The sequence below is a fragment of the Emys orbicularis genome, chromosome 11, assembly GCF_028017835.1.
Source record: "Emys orbicularis isolate rEmyOrb1 chromosome 11, rEmyOrb1.hap1, whole genome shotgun sequence".
Classification (NCBI taxonomy): Eukaryota; Metazoa; Chordata; order Testudines; family Emydidae; genus Emys; species Emys orbicularis.
In genome coordinates this window covers 56132228-56154645 of record NC_088693.1, presented here as the reverse complement: position 1 = coordinate 56154645, position 22418 = coordinate 56132228, and the positions used below count along the sequence as shown (strand labels likewise).

Here is a 22418-nt window from a genome sequence, read left to right as displayed (position 1 = left end):
GGAATGCTATAGTCTGCTGCCAGCTCCAGAGGGACAAATCATTTCCCTAAACAAGGTGCGGGAGATGACACTGTGTTGGAAGGATGAGCCGGAGAGGATCAGGTACCGAGTAAAAGAACTGAAGCACAGAATGAAGGAGGAGGCTAATGAGTTGAAAGTTCCCCTGAGTAAAGCAGGACGGCTGCAGGCTTGGGTCTAAGAAGTCAAGCAGCAGAAAATGTCAGCCAGGAGCGTGTATGAACAGTTCACATACCTGGAGGCTGCAGTAAGGGTGGATGCTGCAGTCACGGCAGAACCGGGTACCGCTGCCAAAAGGTGTGACACATTGCTGACAGGGGAGAAGAGTGAAAGGCTGATCTTTCTGATAGAGGAGTACCAGGAGAAAATGTCTGCATTGGAGGCGGCCAGGCAGGTGGCCCTGAGGGAAAGGGGTGATCTGGCTGAGGAGCATCAGACAACCGTAGAAGAAAGGGATCATCTGCTTATCATGGTTAGCGAACCGGACGGAGAATTGGAGAGTGCCCAGACCCTGTAGTCCCAAAGCCGAAAGCATCACTAAATGGAGGAAAATATAAATATATCCCCCCTGGGTAGCACTTGCCCTGGCGTGGGCAGTGTTCTTGGTGGGGGAAAGGAGATACAAAACAGGGTGATTTGACTCTTAATGTCTGGAGGGTTGGGCTACCCACCCTGTTACAAAACTCCTTTGTTAATGTTGCAGGAAGCATTCAATTCTAATTAACCCCAAGGTTGAATCTGTGGATTGATGCATAGGGTTGCTTGCTTCAAGCATTCTGCAATTCATCAGACTTTTCAAAGGTCTGATTATATTCTTGTTTTTCTGTTTTATGGAGGTTTCTGACCAAAACTGTATATAAAAAATCCTATTTCAAATAATTAGTCACTTCTTAATTAAAAGATATAAAGAGGAAGAGACAATATAAAATGGAGATAAATTAGTTAGGAGAACTGATCCATGTTTTCTTAAGCATCCCACTATTATCAGCATTATTTTAAAAAATTCCTTGGTTTCAGTTGGGGAAAGGATAATTGTCCATGGAATATGATGTTTTTTTTGGCTTCTCTGTAATTCATTGTGGACCCTATCCTAGGAACAAAGAAGCCCCCTCAGCTCTCATTAAGATTAAATAATTAAGGTTAATTTCTGCTCACAATTATGCTTTTCTGTAAGGTTGAGGTTGCACATGTATAACTGAGGGCGAGATTCTATCCTCAAAGCATCAGTGATCTGTAGTGCCCTCAGAAACTCAGCCCCTCAGTATTCACATTGCAAACAGGAAGGTGATTTTAGAAAAATGTCCAACCTTACAATTAAAATGTGTGATGCACATATAATGCTGTGAGTGTATGCGTTTTATTCAGAAGTGTAAGCTTCTCCCAACGTAAAGCAGGGCTCTGGACACTGGAAAGTACATCTGGGTGGGGCAAAAAGACTGTGGGCATATTAAGGCATGACGATCTCCCTTCTTCCACCACAGGCCCCAAAGTAGGAGGTGCTAGCTGGAGAGGGGTGTGGCCTAGGCAGCTGGGAAATAGTCCCATGTCAGTCTAAACTGGTAAGGCTGCTAGTCAATCGTGACTTAACGTTGCCTCCCCCACAGTGGAACCTTGGAGGGAGGGTGGCATGGAAATGTTACCTGTCCATCCTTTGTGTGTAGTATCTTCTTCATCCTGTGTGTAGTATCTGCCTGCCCCAGGGCATGGAGTTGGAAATCCTACATCTTCCCACACCAGTTGGAGTGAACTGAGTGTTGTGTGTGAATGGGGGTAGTTAGGAGAGAAGGGGATTAATAGTGAAAAGGCAAATCTTTTGACCCAGTCGGATAAAGCTTACTACATGGTCACCCGCTATCATAATATCTTGATCTGACATAGTGTTCAATCCAGAGGGCTTTTGTAGCTGATGACACTTACATCATCTGTGATGTTAATGGAATATCTGTACAGCAGTGAATGACATCATGCAGCTAAACAAATGGGGATGAGTGTGGATACCTGAATTCTATCTCCATCTGTAACCAGCCATAAAAGACTGTGAATGGTAGGCACACATATTTGAGTAAATGTGTGTCAGTATCTCCCATCTGCTTTCTTTCTGCTAAAAATAACCTCTTTCCCTACACATTTGTTTAAATCTGGACTGATTTCTTTAGTATTCAGGGAGGTCACTAGCTAATATTTTGGAGTCATGGTGAGATTAACATCACTGAGTTAATATTGGTGTTTTTAAAAAACCTGAATATTTCACTGAAATGGGCTATTAATGTAAAATCTGAATTGATGTGCAAAGTGTGAAAATTAAACTGTAATTTCACATTAAAGTGTTATCTGGAAAGCCATTTAAATCCTTTTGATTTTATGTAGGTTTAGAGCACGTAAAATAAATGTCCTTCTGCAGCAGTGAAATATTTTGATTGGCCACAAGAATTAATTATTCTTTTTTATTGTAATCTATTATCCCCTCTGTTCTGTCAGCAAATGAATTCTACCTTTTGGCTGAGGCAGAAAGTGAATTAATGCAACTGTAATACAGTTGAGGGTGAATGAGAACATCATTGCACTGAAAATCACATCTAATAGAAGAGGCAGATCTCGATATGTCTCTTTCATTTAACTGAGGCAGTCTGTTGAAGTGTGAGAGAGAGCCCCTACGCTCAGAAAAACATCTTAAGAATGCAGAGGAAGTACAATGTAAACCTGGTATGTGAAGAAGCTAAAATCATTAACCCAGTAAATCTGTCACATGGTTAATGCTAATTTTATATATCCCTTATCAACAATCATCCATCCATCACAGCAGGGAGTAGAGGCTAATTATTGGTGATAAATTAACCTCATGTTTGGTTTGGATAAGCATTCAAAAGTTCCCTTTCCACATCTGGCCATGACTCAGATATTTGTACAGATGCAGCTGTTGGGCTTCCTTGTTGCCTGCGTCTCCACCTCTTTATTATGAGGACACGGTTCTACCTACTGTGGGCACACCCCTGCTGTGACTGCTCTAAATGGAGGCAGTTACCACTCTGGTTCTTCAAGGGTCAAGATTTTAGATCCAATTCTGGAAACATTAAGCATGAACTGAAAATGAAGCATATGCATAAGTGTATCCAGCATCGAGGCCTTTATCAGCACTTGTTTGGGATGACTAGAGTAACTTGCTCATGACTTTGATACCGGAGTTGTTAACTGTCATATCCTTGGGGGCAGCAGGTTTAGGAAGAAATCACTTGAGACCAGAGAACAGCAAGCTTACAAAGCAACCATTTATTTACAGACACTCACTGACCTGGCCAGCCAGTTGGAACTTGCTGGCTATCCCCTAATAATCTAACTCAGTTGCCATAGGAACAAAAACCACGACAACCAGATACACAACATTAACCATCCCAGATTTAGTGTCAGAGACCAGGATGTGGGTGGTCATGTCTAGTGGTTAGAGCAGGAGTCAGCATTCAGGAATTGGAGCTCAGGGTCAGAGCTGGAGTCAGAGGCCGGATGCCAGAGCCAAGGGATTGTACCAGGGATGAGCTTGACCCTATTGGCATTACTACCTTGGTGGAGAAGAGGTGTACAGAAGGAAAAGTATCCTCATTCTGCACTTTACTTCGAGTGCAGGATATTTAAAAATTGGAGTCTGGCAGTCTCCAGGGCATCATTTTGGGTAAAAGTGTGCATTGTGGAAGCAAGTGTAAACATCAGGAGTGTATACAGGAGGTCTGTATGAGGCAAGCTCTGCTTCATTAATCCTCCTTTTAAAAGTGGTTTTTAATAAAAGAGGGGTTTCGGTGTCTCCCCTGGAAACTGTATTGTGAAGAGTACATTAAAGAATTGGATTCTGTGTGGACAAGGCAAAAGGATGGCAGCACCTCAAACTGGTGTAAATCATCCTAGTTCTATTGAAGTAACTTGAAATCATCTTTCACCCTTTAATAATGGGGCTCTTTATTTCTAACAATAAGAAAGATCTACTGGTATAGCATAAGGTATTCTGACAAAAGAGCATATGCCTGGTTCAGGCTGCTGGAATGTGACCATAGCTCTAACCAAGAGTAGTTCCAACTACCATCACCACACAAATATAGGCATAAAATGGAGGGAGAAAAATGTCCTTTACTACTAAGAATGGGAGTGATCATAAACCAAGTGACAGTCATGCTGAGCCCTGTCTGGAGACATCAAAATTTCCAAGGAGGGGAAACGAAAATTCCTACAGCATTTTTAAAAAAACGATTATCATCCAAGTCAGCCCAAATTATTTAACCCGAAAGAATATAGGCAGTGATATTTATTTAATGTGAGTACCCAGAGTACCTACTAGCCATACATATACCCAGGCCAATAATGCCTGTATCTCTTTGCGGTCTGGAATGTATATGCACTGCTGAGTGGGTGGGTGGGTGGGTGGCTGTCAGACTCCTTGACCTTCCTGGTGACTCAAGGAGCAGCATGTCTACCTCTAAACTGTCTGATTGCTGTAACGTTAGGGCCTCACATTCACTGCTCTATTTCCTTCTTTGTTCCCTTTAATTCCCTTTTAGCTGTTTTAATTCCTTCGCTTTTGCCCCAAATCAAAGCTTGAAATTCAGAGGGAAAAAAATCACTTGTAACCATGTCATGTAATTTAAAAAAAAAATCTGCCCAAGTTTAATAACACAAATCAATGACAGAAGACTCCTATCCCCACAGCAGCAATATCCTGCCATCTCCTTTCTTCAGATGTACAGAGCTGTGGGATATGTGCCAAGGACTCTAATAAAATGTAGGAACAGTGTTAAATAGAATACGTAGAATTATTGCTGGATTAAAGATTGGTTGGTAAATCTATTTTTGTTAATGCATAGAACCTTACTGAAATTGAAACGGTGTAACAGTGTTTTACTGCGTAACCTGAGTTCATTATGGTAGGAAAATTACAGCATTACACATATAATTGCATCTCTTCAGTTGTTTTAAAGAAGTATAATGAAGATAAAATTATGATCTCTATTCTAGCCCTCCTGAAGGCAACTTGCAGATGAGCATTCGTTCTTCACATGTATTTAACAAAGAGAAAGCTAGGTTTTTAGGAAGGCAACGTTGTAAAACTACATGGTTTCAACATTAACTGAAACTGACGTTCCATGCAGGAAACAAGGTTCAAAGCTGTACATTTTAGAGCACAGGAAACTTTTGTGGCTCATTGTGCTTTTTTTATTAAACTTAAACCTCAACCACTTTCACCTTCTTTTTTTGTGGAACAAAACTGGGAAATACACTGGAGTCACTTGACTGTCCTAATGTGTAATTTAATTAATAACTTTATTAAACAATATCTAAAATGGAGTAATATGAATTGTTCTTCTCTGACTGGACTCAAATTGCAATTGCAATAGCTATTCAACGTCATTCAGGCTTCCTAGTGGCACCACCAGTTAGCAATGTCTCCTGCATCACCATATTGATGATTAATCTTTTAGTGGAACAGGAAGGATTCTAGTGTGACTTTGCTTAGAGTGGAGTCTACAGAGAATCTATTAGCGCATGGCTGTGTGTTGGAGAGAGTCATGGAACTCCCATTAGCACGAATGGCAATTATGTGTATAAATCTCATGCGAGAATCAAAATGTGTCCTTAAATAGCACATCGGCAACATAATTATCACCTAAACAACAAGGAGTCTGGTGGCACCTTAAAGACTATCAGATTTATTTGGGCATAAGCTTTCGTGGGTAAAAACCTCACTTCTTCGGCACCTGTAACACAGCCATTAAAATGATTTCTTATTGCTAGTTTTAGGTCAAGTCCAAATTCCATCCAATGGTAAACAAACATCCTTATTTCTGTGATTGAGTCGATGAAATAATTGGGTTGCTGACAGAGTTTTCTAGCTTCTTAACAAAGTTTTTTTTAATAGTTTGCTTACTCTCTGTGTTCATTGATATTATAAAAACAATTAAGGTTTTTTTTTTGTTACTAGCATAAAAAAGCACTTTTTATAATTTTAAGCATATATCTCTAGCAGTACCCATTGAACAAACAGGTTACTGATAGATCTGTATTCCATAGTATTTCCCCCCTACTTTTCTATTTTTTTTCCAGTAAAGAAAATGTTTGACTCCACATAGTACATATTCGGGGCCCAGTCTTTCAGTAGCGAGTTGTCCCGTTTGCTTTAGAAGTGCTACATATATAAGTAGAGACCTGCATGATCAAGACCTTTAGATCAGAGACCTATTTCATGCAAAAAATTTCAAGAAATATTTGTAATGCAGTTTATTGTAAAGCAAAGAACTAAAAAAGAAACATCTGTAATGCACCAAAATGTTTTCATATTCTGTGTTTTAATTATACTAATTACCATTTTTAATCAGATTGGAAACAAAACTCCATTGGATATAGTAAGTAAATGAAAAAAATAATTGCATGTTGTGTATTTTTATTTTCATTTAAAATTCTTACTGCTACACACTTTCTTGTATTCACTCTGTTATGAACTCAACAGAACAATCACAATTTCTTAGCCAGCATGCTATGTATGTCAAATAAATGCATGTGTGTCACTTTTATTTAAATCAAGCCTTCTGATTGCTGCTTCTTAAAAACTAGATTTCAAGCTTCCACTTGAAAATATTTTGCTTTTCTTCAATCAGTGTGATTTTCTAGGTCCAGTGGATCAGTCACATGTATCTGATTGGTATGTCACTTTCTGTATATAAATTAATGCTGCTTTTGGTAATGTGAAGCAAAATCTACAGTTTCTAGGTTTTTTGGTTTTATTTAAATTACAGAGACATTTCAGAAGTGCGTCTGAATCTATGGGCATGGCTAGACTTGCAGATGTAGAGCGCTTTGAGTTAAACCAGCCTTTTTAGAGCGCAGTAGGGAAAGCGCTGCAATCTGTCCACACTGACAGCTGCAAGCGCACTGGCGTGGCCACATTAGCAGCTCTTGCAACAGCTACAGAGAGCAGTGCATTGTGGTAGCTATCCCAGCATGCAAGTGGCTGCAACATGCTTTTCAATGAGGGGGGTGGGGTGGAGTGTGACAGGGAGTGTGTTGTGTGTATGTGGGGGGAGAGAGAGTGGGTTTTTGTGTGGGCTGAGAGCATGTCAGCATGCTGTCTTGTAAGTTCAGACAGCAACAGACCCCCCTCTCCCTTCCCCGCCTCTCTCTCACACACAGCATTCTACAGTAATGGTTGCTTTGTTTCGGAGCAGATAAGCATGCCGGCTGTCAGAAACGGAGCTTTCAAAGGGCATATAAGCATGCCTGGAGTGATTCCAAAACAATGACAAGAGTGGTCACTTGATTTAAGGGGATCATGGGACGTTTCCAGAGGCTAATGCAACACCTCGTTCACACTGACGCCTGGGTGTTTCAGCCAATGCGCACCAAGTGTTAATCTTCTCGCCAAGGTGGAGTACCAGGAGCGTTCTAGCCCTGGAGTCAGAGCGCTCTACGTGCCTTGCCAGTGTGGACAGGTAGTGAGCTAGGGCACCTGGGGCTGCTTTAATCCGCTCTAACTTGCAAGTGTAGCCAAGCCCTATGGGACTCTAAGGCCTGGTCTGCACTAGGGAATTAGGTCGGTATAACTATGTCACCCAAGCAACACAGTTAAACCGACCTAACGCCCAGTGTAGACAGCGCTAGGTCAAGGGATGAATTCTCTGATCAACCACTTCGGGGAGGTGGCTTTCACCTACGGGAGAACCCTTTCCATCTGCGTAAGTAGTGTCTTCACTGAAGCGCTACAGTGGTGTAGCTGTGCTGCTGTAGTGCTTTAAGTGTAGACAAGCCCTAAGTAATTTACACAGAGAGTGCACAAAAGAAAGGAGCATAGCTGGAAAATCAGCTAACCAGGAGTATGTACAAAAGGTGCAGATTTAAATTAGCTCCAACTCTATTTCAATTTACACCTTCTTCAAGACTCTTGACCTCTATAGGCCCTGTCTGCATTAGAAAAATTGCACTGGTTAATCTGTGAATCAAAACTGAAATCAATCTAACTGAACTGGTGTAAATCTGAATTGTACAGGCACCTAAATTTATTTAGTCTTTAAATTGCATTAGATTAATTCAGTAAATTACTGAGCTAAATTACTAACGTGAGCTAAATTGATTTATAAAGGGTTAATCTTGTTTAAGATCCTGATTTCATTAAAGTACTTAACCAAGGGCTTGTTTCCTGAATCGAGGTTCACACCAGTTTGACTTGATCGAGTTAAACCTATGCAGCTTTTCTAGTATAGATACCCTTACTCCTACTTACTGATGTGTAATTTGTATCACTTTATACATCAGCTTTGAATGTAGCTCTTTAATTTAGAATGAACTCTGAAGCTAAAACATGTCCTCCCTTTGATGTAGAATGGTACAGAGCTATATTTAAACACAGCTTTGGCTAATATGTTTTTCCTGCAGTGTAGACAGTGCTTGAGTCTTCATATTGCAATGGAGAAGGGGAGTTCAGTCTCAAACCTACATGTCAGTCTAATATTTATGCTCCTTTTGAAAGTGGCATTTTGAAATCGTAACTAGTTGCTTGTTCTGGATGACCTCATGTATTAGAAGTTATATCTGTACATAATTTTTTTAATGCAAAAGTGCACTGTTCTAATATTTCTGTTGTCTTAATTGCCTTCTGATTAGCTCTGTGTGAGTGTGAAAATTTCCATATACTATTTGCTCGACACCCTTTCAAAATAAATACCACTGCTAGATTATCACATTATACCCATCTAACCTAAAGGTCTGCTATTTTATGTGATTAATATTAATCATACTAATTGAAAAAGTTCATTAACGTGTTTAAAATATTCATGTTTGAATATAACTCAGAATATCTATATAAAAGTTGTATTACAGTGTAGAGTGGAGTACTTATCAATGGAAAGTCTCTCATTAACTTCAGTGGGAGCTGGATCAGACCTTTAATTAACACAGTTACCAGCAATACGCATAATACAGTGCATCAAAACTTTTGAACTTGTCAGATCTTGTTTGCAACCATGTATTTCTATCTATTGTATGATTTAACATAGCACCCCTCACTATGATATGTATGGACTGAAATTGCTTCTAACTTCTTCCTTTAAGCAGCCTGATTTAAACATTTTATGAGTGACTAAACTGTTCATCTGCCATTCTGTCTAACGATAATTATAAATTTCAGAAATGCCATGTAGAGCTTTTTCTTATTTTTACCAGAGCTAATTCCTAGAACATACTATATAGTCTATAAGAAGAAGCATATAAACCATCCTGTATCATTGAGTGATATATCAGAACCAGAAAAATTTTGACAATAATTGATCATAATTCATTATTATAACCAGAGGATTAAAACAGGCAGCAAATCCTCTTGATGTCAATAAATACCCCTACTGTAAAAAACAGTGCAAGAACTATAAGTATTACTAATCATGGCACAGAGTTGAGAGAGACAGGATACAGTTTATAACAACAGCTTCACAGGGTAATTAACGAGCAGTAACATAACTAAGTCATTGCCAAAGAGTTTGCTTACATTGTACCAGCTTTGTGAAACTAGCATCATGCTACTAAAAAGCCCTGCAGGGACGTGGGTTCAGAAGAGGTTGGCCGTGTGAAGGAAAATGAAGCCTTTTCTCCAACTCTTCATACATAAACTGAACATTTTTAAAGGTGCTTGTGTCAAGTGAGGAAATGTGGAAAGTAGAAAGCATGGGTATCCTATCCCTAATCTTTCAAAAAGTGTCACTCACCACTTTTACTTAAAATGTCCCTTTATGATGTTAAGTTATTGACACCGGCTTAAATGCCATAGAAGCCTACTTAGTAAGCAGGCTAGATTACTAAAAGGACTAGATTGCTCAGGGGATTAGAAATGGGATATGAGAAGCCTTTCACAGTCAGGTATTGGTTTTAGTCCAGTTCAGTAGTGACCAAAAGTTGCTAGCATCTGATGGTTATTGGATGGTTTTGTGTGAAATACATTCATCTATGTCCTGTTTTCAGTGGACAAGTGTTCACATCACAAAAAAACAGCCACCACCAAACTTTGCAAGTTCTGTTGGTTAAGAGCATTTTGGTCTCCAGGGCTGTCAGTCTGTCACCTTTCATGAGCACTAAATTCACATACGTTTAAAAAATACCTAATTGTATATAATTTCTGCACAAGTGTAATGTGAGATGAATGCATTATGGAGTTAGAACTATAAATGCACTCCATATAGACCCATTACTTTACATTTACCTGTTCTTATGACAAATGTGGCAATAACAGGAGTGTAGACAACTTCTTTTGAAGGATGGGATGGAGCTAGAGATAAAATAATAGCTGTTGAATATCGCTTTAATGAGTAGTCTTGCACCATAACTAAATTTATTCACTTTTATTAAAGTGAGATAAATGAACTTATGTTCCAAACTCCGTTTCCTTTATTTATTAATTGAATCCCCAAATGTGTGTTTGGGGAGCAGGTCTTAAGTCGTCATGCCACCTCCTCTCCTTCCCCCCCCCCCCCCCCCGCCAGTTGTCTAGGCGCATGAACAATTGTAATTTATTATGAACAAATTGTAAAGTCATGGAAATACTGACAAAACCTTAACTGCAGAGACATTTTGCACAGTGACATGGATCTGGCCATTTTTGTCTGTTTTGTGGGTGTAATGTTTAATTCTATAGAATCCATGTGGAAATTTAGCCTTAATTAGTATGAAGAATTACACGTAGCAAGATGCACTCAAAAATCATTACTTGTATCTCTTTGAACTTCTTAAGCTTATTTTCTTTTATAAATTTCTTGTCTTGTATTTTTGGCTGTGTACCTGAGAGCCCCGAGAGTTACCAGGTTTACCATCAAATTTGTGTTTATGCTTGACTTTATGATGGATAAATTTAGCATTTTGAGGAGTAAGCTCTTTAAGATTAGTCTGCAGAATCTAAGATGCTTTAATTCTAAGACACTAAAATTCCTTTTGTGAGAGCTCTCCAATCCTGCAGTTTCTTCATCTAGAGCCTTAATTCTGGCAACTTGCAAATTATTTTTGCTCTGTTCTAAAGACAATTATCTGTCTTGCTTAAAGACTTCTAGAGCCTCCTAACAGATAAAGGGAGATGTTTCCATGTTAAGGTTCTGATCCCAAAATGTAGTGGTTTGATGTTCAATAAATGGAAGGAATTTAATTAAAAAGGGATAAGTGTTGAGCAGACAGGGGAGCCGGTTTAGTGGTCACTTTTATTTTTAGAGGTTTAATTACCCACTGGAGAAAATAGGAATTCAAATTAATCATCTGTACAAGAGCATGCCTCATGGAACTGAGGACTACTGGCCAAATATTTAGATTAAAATGGTGCTGAATACTAATGTGTATATATATTGGCTGCTCACTGCGAAATTTCTCCAAAGAAAATAGATATATCAAAAAGGCACCTTAAAAATGCATATTATTAAATAAAGATTTTTTCATAAATGGTTAAATAACTTTATAAAGAGAGAGGAAAACAAAGTAGGAATTAGAGATGAGCCCAAACTGGAACACTAAACCCAACACCCATCCCCACACCACCCAATATTCTGAAAGATCAGAGTTGGATTTGATTCCAGATTCAAATTGCATGACTGAGGCCTGTATCTGCAAGGAATATATTTTGTGTTAACATACATGAATATTGAATTATCAGCAGTGTCCAACATTAACATATTTTTCTTTCCCAATCTTAATATTTTCTAAAACACTAACCATGTATTTGTAAATAAAATCAGTTTATTTTCCTAGAATTACAGTAGAATTATACATATGCATATCTTTGTGGCATTTGACTAGATTGTTAACATTAGATGGGAATCAGGTTGGATAGTTATGATGGGTCAAATTTATTCTTGGTGTAACTCTTAAAGTCAATGGCGTTACATCAGGGAAACATTTGATATTGTGGCTACAGTTTCTCCTCTCATACAAGCATCTTCATACCTTCTTCCACGCTGCCCTATATGCTTGGAGTGTTGCCCCTGATCCTGTGTATGCCACAAAACCTTCCTCTCCTCCTTGAAACCCACCTTTTCCTACAAATCCTCAACTATCTATCTACATCATAAAAATAAACAACTATAAAAAGAACTGTCATGGCGTCTGCAGCCCCACAAATTTATTAATTACCCATCATTCTTTCCATCAACTCTTACCTGATATTATTTCCTCCAGCATCCTCTTGGTGTCATACCCATACTTATCTTAGATCATAAAGGCCTTAGGACAGGAAGTGTCTCTAATTGTAATGTAACATTCCACGCACACCAGTGGCACTGTATACAAACACATCACCACCTTTGCAGCTTCACTTGGACAAGTTATTGGACTCCACTTTCTACCTGTACAGCGCCTAGCACAATTGGGTCCTGGTCCATGACCCCAACTCATAGGTGCTATAGTAATATAAATAATAATCATCCCAGTGAAATGTTGCTACTGCTGTTAAATAGCTGCCATGTTCCATTCAGATAGCAAATAGTTATCCCACTTGACAAGCCTGTAAAGTGCTTTGAGAGCTGTCTGTAAGTATGATTAGTTATGAGATGTGCTGGCCGTGTCATTATAAAGGTAACTCCTTCTTTGATAAGCATATACAAACAGTACATTCTTCTTACAGTTTTATTATCATTCATAATTTGGGCTAAGGGCTCGGCTCTGCAAACCCTTGTTCCTTTGTGAGTAATCCTTTCTCATGCAAGTCGTCCCTCTGATTTCAGTGGGACTCTTAACATGGATGAGAATGTCCTGGGGCTTAGACTAGTTTTGACTTCATTGTGTCAAATAATTGGAAAATATTTTGTGGGTGAGGTCACAACAATAAGCTGCTGAACACTCATTAAAACCTTCCTTAAGTATTTATGGGAAATGACTGTGACTGCAAACAAAATATTTTTGTCTGCCTGCTAATTTATGACACTTGAAGTGACAGAGGTTATCCTATCTCACTCTGACTAAAAGTCAGGCTAGGACAGGAATTTGGTTAGTACAGGAGGTCATTTCCAGGAAGGCTTACAGGTGATGATAGTGCTGGAAAGATCCACACGTAGACTTTTGTTTTCTAATTTTATCATTCCATTTAGCGTAGCTACATATGGACCCTGTGTATATAAGAATAAGTTGGGTTTTTTTTTTTGTTTTTTTTTAAAAGACCACATTTCTTCAAGTTAATAGTCACTCAAAAGAGAACAAATTAAGGGGGCAATCCTGCTGCCATTAAAATCAGTGTGTGGTTTGACTTCAGTGGGAACCAGATTGACTTTTAAATCTAGCATCTATTTAACAGAGACAGTTGACTACAAATAACATCTGTTTTACATACAGTAGAGTACCCCATACTCTGGGCACTTTGTAAAGCCATTTGTATAGAAGTAGGATTCTTAGTGTTTTCCTTTATATTTAGAAATCGGGTATTCTTGAAGATTAGTATTAAAATGTTCCTGGTACTTTAGTTGGTATACAGTAAAAATGGCAAATATTTCTCTCTTCTCGAAAGTAACCGTAAACCTGCTTTTAACAAGTTGTAACTTGTAATCTGATTTGATTTGATTTTATTTAGGTTGCTGTCGAAGTGTTTATGCTTTGCAAGATGTTTTAAAACTCTTCTTCTTCTTTTTAGCTTCTGGAAAAAACCAGCAACATTTTTGATGAACCAGATTCAGTAGCTACTAAAAGTCCTTTGCATTTAGCTGTAAGTATATGACACATGTTCAGTGTTTGATCGGATAAATAACCACTTAACCTCTTTGAAGTAAGCTTTACCTGAAATGTAGACTTGCATTGTAACAGCTGGAAAGGGACTTAGGGCCAAGATTTTCAAAAATGCTTCCTTGATTGGGATTTTCAAAACAAAAAACAAAACAACCTCCCCCCTCCCCCCAATTGTAAGGTAGCTAGATGCACAGCTCACATTGAATTTCTTTTGAAAGTCATAGCCCTAAATCCTTATCAAGGTACCTAACTAAGGGTATGTCTGCACTTCAAGCCAGGGGTGTAATTCCCAGCTCTAGGAGACATACGTGTGTTAGCTCTCACTGAGCTAGCATGCAAGCCACCCAAGTTACCTATCTAGTGTCTTTGAGGGCATGCACTTTGGGTGGCTAGTTGCTTGCACCACCATGGCTACATTCTGTTTTTAGTGCAGTAGCTTGATCAGCGCTAGCGTGGGTATGTCACCTGGAGCTGGGAATCACACCCCCAGCTCCAAGTGTAGACATACCTGACTTGGCCGGGTTTTCAAAAGTACTGAGCACTCAGCAGCTCCCAATGTAGTCAATAGGCGCTGCTAGCTGCTCGGCACTTCTCAAAATGGTCCCTAAAGAAGGATTTAGGAGCCTTACTTTAGGAACTCATTTTTAGAAAATCTTGATTATTCTTTTTTGCATCTACATATGATTCTGAAATCTTTTATATTACTGCTGGTGTATAATCATACTAATTATACTTAAAATGTTGGGGGTCCATATCCTTCTCATATTACAGCAATGTAAAACCAATGTGAGTCGGAAAAGAAACAGGTCCAGTAGGTATGCTGTAAATATTGAGGACAATCAAATCTTTAAATAAGCCTAATAGTCTGGTTCATACCTAAAAGCCAGGAAATTCTGAGTCCTCAGGTTAATCTTCCCTTGGATACATATGTATGGTTCCTGTTAATGTTAATAGGAGTTAGGCAGGGGAAGAATTAGCTTCTTTAATCCTTAGTTGATGCTATTTTTGGAAAGTCATAATTTTTAAGGATGAAAAATAAGACTTGACTTTGAACTACAATGACTATTAGTAGGTGGGTTTTTTTTGTTTTTTTTAACATTTGTGTTTCCTTCTTGTATGCCTTTTTCATGAATTGTTTCAACTCTGCAGACGTTAATGCAATCAATCAATCAATCAAAGACCAAAAAAACAACAACCCAGCATGTGACTGAGTCCAGTGATAACCAGCGCAGTTCATGCCCACTAGAGTTGGGTGAACCTTGCAAATAATTTTCATGGATATTCACTGGAGTTTTTAAATGAATAAGCTTCAGCTGGTTTCATCCCTCTTTTTGGCTTGAGTTTACTGGCGTACATGTTCCCTGAAACATCAAATATAAACAAACTTTCAAGCTTATAACTGAACATTTGCACCGGAAACCTGTTCTGAGAATTGGTCTTATTCAATCAGAGACCAGAAACATTCCATGTAACCTCGGTATCCAATCAAAATAGCACAAATGTTGACTTTACAGCAAACTGCTTGCTCACAAATAAATCACAGCCCAAGGATTGTTAGAAGAAATTATTCAACAAATCAGTTTGAATATTATATAAATTAAAGAACGTCACAATCTTTATGAGAATGGGTCTGAACTGGAAAAGGGGTGAAGTGTATCAAACCCTTTGTTTCAAATTAATTTGCTCTTTCTCTCGTAATGCATGTTCAGTGGTTTGTTTTTCACAAAACTCTCTCTGCAGGGATTAATTTAAATTTTCTTGAAACTGAATGAGCAATGAGACGACATGTTATCTGTGCTATCTGTGGATATACACAGGTTCCCTAGCATATGCACACATCTGACTTCTGATGATCACTGCATCTTGTTTTTGAAGCAACTATTTTTCTGAAAGCTGCTGTGGAATCTTAAAATTCAACTAAAATAAAATAAACAAAGTCCTGATCCTGCAAAAACTTAAGCACATGCTTAAATTCATACAACTGTGAGTAGTTTTTTTTAATGGGACTACTCACAGCACTAGAGTAAGCATATGCATAATAATTCTTGCAAGGGTCAGAAGCCTACGGGAGAAAATATCTTCTTGTTTCCAATTAGAGAGTTCACTAATTTAAGGGAGCCCGTTTTTCTGTTGTATTGATACATTCAATAAAATCTCATGTAAGACAGTAAATTTGTCATGGGAAATTTTGCAAAAAGTCATGGATTTTATCAACATTTGACTCTTTTTTTTTTTCCACTCAAATTCCTTTCCACCCTCCTCCTACCTCATACAAACTTAATTTTGGCAATTCCTGACTTTTGGCTGCTTACCAGTGCAACTTTAAGGTTCTCTTAGAGCTGTTTTTTGTATGGAATACTCTGGGTTAAAAACAAAGAGCTGGAGGGAAGGTTGACAAAAGGAGGGGCTCATTCTTGTGGACTTCCAAAGTTGCATGAGACAAAGCCTTCCAGGGATGTCTAGCCAAAAAGTTCCACAATTTTTGGCAAGCCACTATTTTATTTTAAAATCAACCTTGTGCCAGAAGTTTTCTTTGTTTTCTTCTCTACCCATATCACATTGGCCTGAGGACCAGGACAGGCAACATAGAGCGCAGGACGAATGAGAGGTTTAACATCAACTATCTTTCATCTTGTCAGGGTTAGAAATGAGAGCCAAACACCTTTGTAAATGGGAAGCTCACTAGGCAGGCTTCTCCAATGAAGCATTCTCTGGCTTTTAGTGCCAGAAGGTCCCCAAAATGTGAGACCCTAAAGCTGCAATATTAATAGGTAATTGAAATAGCTTTTCTGTACATTTTACTACTTAGAATTTTTCTCTTCCATAGAGATCTCAATAATTGGACTCATGGTAATAAGGTAATTTGGCCTGACCGTGGAAGGATATGCCAGTAAATTCAACTTTAAATATCTAAAATATTTTTTATTTAAAAGACATTCCATATAAAGAATATACAAAGATGGTGTGGGTATAAGTTTTACGAGCACTTGTTTGGGCTGGCATGCAGAACTCATTTGTGGCTTTGCTACTTCTGAGTAATGTGGCTGTGCCTGACTCATGCTGTTCATACCTCTGCGGCACACTACACCATCCTGTTTCTTCTCTCATATTTATATCCTGCATGTGTCATTACAATGAGCTATCTATATACATTTGATAATGCTTGATGCAGAAATGACTGGGTGAGGGTCTTTTCACTGTGGCATGTAGGAGATCAGAGACTAGATGTTCATTATGGCCTCTTCTGTCATTAAAAAACACAATTTTTCAGGCACCTGCAACCCTCTGGCCTCCTATACCATTCACACTGGCATGTGGGAAAACCCACATGTTCTTGGGAGTTTCAGGGCCATAGAACCATGAAACATCAGAATAAAGTATCTCTGTACTGTAGTTTCCATTGTGTTCAAATAACTATCGCAATGAAAAATTGTATTCTTGGGCAGCACATGTGTTGTGCTTTTCAGTCAGGAGAGTAGTAAGATCTGTATTGCTTTATTCCAAACATAACCTGTTTTGGATTTCTAGGCCTATAATGGTCATCATCAAGTCTTGGAGGTACTTCTTCAGTCTCTGGTAGACTTGGATATTAAGGATGAGAAAGGACGCACTGCCTTGGACCTGGCTGCCTTTAAAGGACATGCAGAATGTGTTGAAGCTCTCATCAGCCAGGGTGCTTCCATCTTGGTAAAAGATGACGTCACCAAAAGAACCCCACTCCATGCCTCAGGTGAGTGTAGTTGTATTTTATCTTGAGAGAGAAAACCTATAACATGACAGAGGTTAGTAGTGAAGTTTGCTTAGCTACCATCTCTTTTGAAGGCTATTGCTAACCTAATTAACTATTGGAGCATTAAGACATCATCTTAGTGAATTGCTACCAGGAACTTGAGCTAACTATCTTTCCATTCCTCAACCTTCCCTCTGTCCCCATGAAGTGCTCCAATTCTCCCCCCACTGACCCTAGACCCCAGTCACCAGGACTATTTCCTCTTTCCACACCTATCTGCCTTCTCTGATGCATGACCGTTTTCCCCCACCCCACCTCATACTTGATGGTTTCAGGCTAGAGAATCAGATGAAGAAGTAAGTAGTAATGAGGCAGATCTTACTAGGAAAAAAGACTGAAAATCAAGGTGGATTCCCATTGATGATGAAGTGAGGTAATTTGTACTCACTCCAGATAAGTCCCACCCTGCCCTTCCACTGTCGGAAACCTTCAGTGACCTTCTGCAGCAGCACATCCCCCGCACCTTTATTTCCCCTCAAACCCAGAGAAAATCACCAGTTTCTACGTGTTATCCACCTAGCTAGTAAACTTCTTGGGAACCAGACAGTTCCATAAGGGTTAATAGCCTCTCTCTTCTTCGCTTGTTGAGTGCTCCTTAGTAAGTCAGGTATTCTGATTACAGAGTATGGAATTGGTGTCTTACATCTTAAAGGCTGTTCTTTAACAGTTAAAGATTTCTGTATATGCAGGCTTTTTCCCCGCTGATCTATGTATAGTTGACAAACAGAACAATAAACCTACTTGTCATCGTGCCTCACACTGATGGACTCAGATGGTCTAACAGCAACCTCTAGTGGCAAAATAGAATCCGTACATTGTTTGCTATAGATTCGTTTTCAGGGCCAGACTTACTTGTCTTCCTGCACAGCTGTTTTTTCTGCTTAGAATAAAATCTAAATCTCTAAAATCTCTCTGACAATTTTTAAAATGCAATCATATATGCAAACAGGCAACACAAGATAAAATATGCTGTGCCTATTTTGTGGCTCACCTTTGTCTGCAGAACATTTTAACTATATCTGAGGAAAACCTAGATTGTAGTCCTGTGGTATACATTGAACCAGGGGTGGGCAAACTTTTTGGCCCGAGGGCCACATTGGGTTTGCAAAACTGGATGGAGGGTTGGGTAGGGAAGGCTGTGCCACCCCAAACAGCCTGGCCCCTGCCACCTATCTGACCCCTCCCACTTCCCACCCCCTGACTGCCCTGCTCAGAACCTCGGACCCATCCAACCCCCCGCCTGCTCCTTGTCCCCTAACCACCCCCTCCCGGGACCCCCCCCCCCCTCCCCTAACCGCCCCCTGGGCCTCCCTGGCCAGGAGTTCAGGGGCCGGGCAGGACGGTCCCACGGGCCGGACGTGGCCCGTGGGCCATAGTTTGCCCACCTCTGCATTAAACAATATGCTTTGGACCTTCTTAAATTGTGGATCAAAGATGCATATAGTAACATTGCCACAGCGCAGCAAAGGAGAGCTGTATGGCAACTGTACAAACTGATTATCAGAAGTCACCGACTCTTTATTTTTAAAAAAGAGTGTCTTTTAGATGGTTGTCTAATGTGTCACTGAGTGTAGACTGTAAAATGCAGCGCAGACAGGGCCGGCTCCAGGAACCATGGAGCAAGCAGGTGCTTGGGGCGGCCAACGGAAAGGGGCGGCACGTCTGGGTCTTCGGTGGCAATTCGGCGGCGGGTCCCTCGGTCCTCAGAGGGAAGGACCTGCCGCTGAATTATGAAGCGGCGTGGTGGAGCTGCTGCCGAAGTGCCGCGCCGATTGCGGCTTGTTTGTTTTGTTTTTCCACCGCTTGGGGCGGCAAAAACGCTGGAGCCAGCCCTGAGTGCAGATATAAGGATATAATTTCCTTTTGATATATCACATACTTTAATTCCTGTATAGAATTAATAGTGCATGTGGTGCAAGAGGAGCATATACGCCTTACAACGCCATGATTAAATGTAATGTATGCCCATAAGATTTGCACTGAGAGATCGTGCTCTGTGTATACGTTTGCCATAAGTATTGATGTCATTTGGTTTCCTTTCCTTTCACCTCATCTTCAAATTGTGCCTCCTGCTTTATTTCCATATGTTTATAGTTCTTTCAAAAAGTCCATGCCCTATTAAAGCCGCTGAAAATTACAGTATGTTTTCTTATTGCTCATATTTTTCAGTGTGTATCTATAACTACCAGAGTCCCGCCTTATCATGTTGAAGGCTCCTGGTGGGCTGGAGATGTCCCAAGTTGTCATCTAGGCAGCTAGTGCACAGGTTGTTAGCCTGCAGCTGAGTCTTTAGCCTGAATATATTATTTTTCCTGTCAGCTGTAATGTATTGGCATGCACCCAATGTCGACTGCATCCACTCCCTTCGATTGGTTGGAATATATCAGAACTGGTCAAAGCTTTAGGCCTAAATCAGCAAGGTTCTTAAGCACCTGACTATCCTTTGAGCATGGGAGTAGTCTCAGAAAAGTAAAGGAGACAAGTGGTGTGGTTGAAGTTGGACGTATGATTCAGTATCATGCAATGATTTTACCTTCTAGTGGCTAAACATCTGAAAAGAGGATAGAACTGTTAGTGACTCTCCATTAGCTTCAGCAGTAATGTTAGCTCAAGAGGCAGAGCCTTGTGGTACTGATGTTTTAAAATTCTTCAGGCCTTAGCCTTTTGTTATTTTTCATCTAGGGGGAGCATGGTATCTGGAGTTGCACAATCAGAGGGGGTCCTGCCCTTCCACACTCCTTCCCATTAATTGTGACATTTAAAAATTGCTGTATTTAAATGACATCACATTATTCAAAGACCAGAGCACATTCAGCCCGAGATTGGCAAATCATTATAGCTTCAAGATGTGACAGAAGCATTAGTGAAGACTTGTGCTCACAGTCAGCTCCTGCAGACTCAAAAGACACCCTTGGAGTTTGGTATTTTACTTGGATAGAGAAAACATAATTACTCTGCCACCAAAAACCTCTGATTCTATTTGTATAACATGGTCAGGGCTTAAGGATTGTCTGCCTGACCTCTCTGTAATGTTGCAGTAATGAGGATGGTCACAGTAGAAGGTTTCCCTCTCTCCTTTAAAATGTGGTCATACTCTGGAAAGTTATTTGTTCAAATGGCATAGCTGCTTTCCATGTTCATTGTGTTTCAGTGACTCAATCTCATGTGTGTTCAGTTAAAAAAAAAAACAAAAAACAACCTGATTCACTTCTGCCTTTCTGCAGCCTTATGCTGGTTTAATGCTGTTTAAATCAACAGAGCAAAGCCTGCATAAAGCTAGAGTAATGCAATTTTGAATCAGGCCAAGAATTTTTCAAACTGCCAAAGTTGCAAACTGAGTTTGGGCTCTGAAAGACAAGCAGTATTCATTCTGGCTTGTGCATCATCACCAGTATCAAAGATTTTGCAACTCAGAAGTAGTTCATAATTCTGTTGTAGCTGCACAAGCTAATACAGAGTCCAGAGGTCATTCTCACAGAGGTGTATGGATTCTGCAGTGCTAACAGAAGTAACATCTTGGAGTGTCTGTTCTATTGATCATTTACCTAAACCCTTTTCACACATTGGTGTGAAAAGTGTTGATTTCTCTAGTTCCTACTGAAGGAGAGATTTTACTGTGAAGCAGTGACTCATTTGCACTGCAGAGTTGTTTACATGTTCTGCCTATGCCATTACTTAATGGTAAATATCAGAGAAATTCTTATTTTTGTAGATAGAGCAGTGAAGGTTATTTTTGGGTATGCAATTTAAAGCCGTGATGATGTGTACAAGTTTCTCAGCCAGCGCAATGTGACATGGCATTGTGCACAAAAAGTTTGTTGCATCAGCCCATGGAAACCAGGCAGTGAGAAGGAACAACTCTCCTGTTAGGATGGGAACAGGATCACATGGTGGAGAAATTATTGCAATTAAAAACAACCCCTCTCCCTCCACCCACCCAAAAAAAAAAAAAAAATCCAGTGCTGTATCATCCATTTGGTGGATTGTGTAAACACAAGTCCCGCAACAGATGAAAAAAGCAAAAATGTTTTCAGTCTCTAGCCCTGCAAAAACATAATGTGTTAAACTGAGAGAGGTTTTCTCCAGGTCTGTAAGAGCTGTAAAATTGTAAGGGTTACATTTAATTTTTTTTTCTTCAGTTGAGAAATAGTGACCATGAGATGGTTGAGTTCAGGATCCTCACAAAAGGAAGAAAGGAAAGTAGCAAAATATGGACCCTGGACTTCAGAAAAACAGACTTTGACTCCCTCAGGGAACTGATGGTCAGGATCCCCTGGGAGGCTAATATGAGGGGGGAAGGAGTCCAAGAAACCTGGCTGTATTTTAAAGAAGCCTTATTGAGGGTGCAGGAACAAACCATCCCCATGTGCAGAAAGAATAGCAAACATGGCAGGCAACCAGCTTGGCTTAACAGTGAAATAATCGGTGAGCTTAAACACAAAAAAGAATCTTACAAGAAGTGGAAACTTAGGGCTTGTCTATACTTACCGCGCTGGTTCGGCGGCAGGCAATCGAACTTCTGGGTTCGATTTATCGCGTCTTGTCTGGACGCGATAAATCGAACCCAGAAGTGCTCGCCGTCGACTCCGGTAATCCTGCTCGGCGCGAGGAGTACACGGAGTCGACGGGGGAGCCTGCCTGCTGCGTCTGGACCGCGGTAAGTTCGAACTAAGGTACGTCGACTTCAGCTACGTTATTCACGTAGCTGAAGTTGCGTACCTTAGTTCGAATTGGGGGGTTAGTGTAGACCAGGCCTTAGACAGATGACTAGGGAGGAGTATATAAATATTGCTCGAGCATGCAGGGGTGTGATTAGGAAGGCCAAAACACAACTGGAGTTGCAGATAGCAAGGGATGTGAAGGGTAATAAGAAGAGTTTCTACAGGTATGTTAGCAACAAAAAAAA

At 39.9% G+C, this 22418-nt stretch overlaps 1 protein-coding gene across 1 annotated transcript in view; it reads left to right on the top strand.

The window, feature by feature from the left end:
- The window catches only part of ANKRD44 (ankyrin repeat domain 44), a 214491-nt gene that overhangs the window by 168337 nt on the left and 23736 nt on the right, over nucleotides 1-22418 (top strand). Inside the window, exons 17-18 of the mRNA XM_065413045.1 lie at nucleotides 13631-13702; nucleotides 17251-17452. Coding sequence (XP_065269117.1) covers nucleotides 13631-13702; nucleotides 17251-17452 — 274 coding nt within the window. The remainder of the gene's footprint in view (nucleotides 1-13630; nucleotides 13703-17250; nucleotides 17453-22418) is intronic.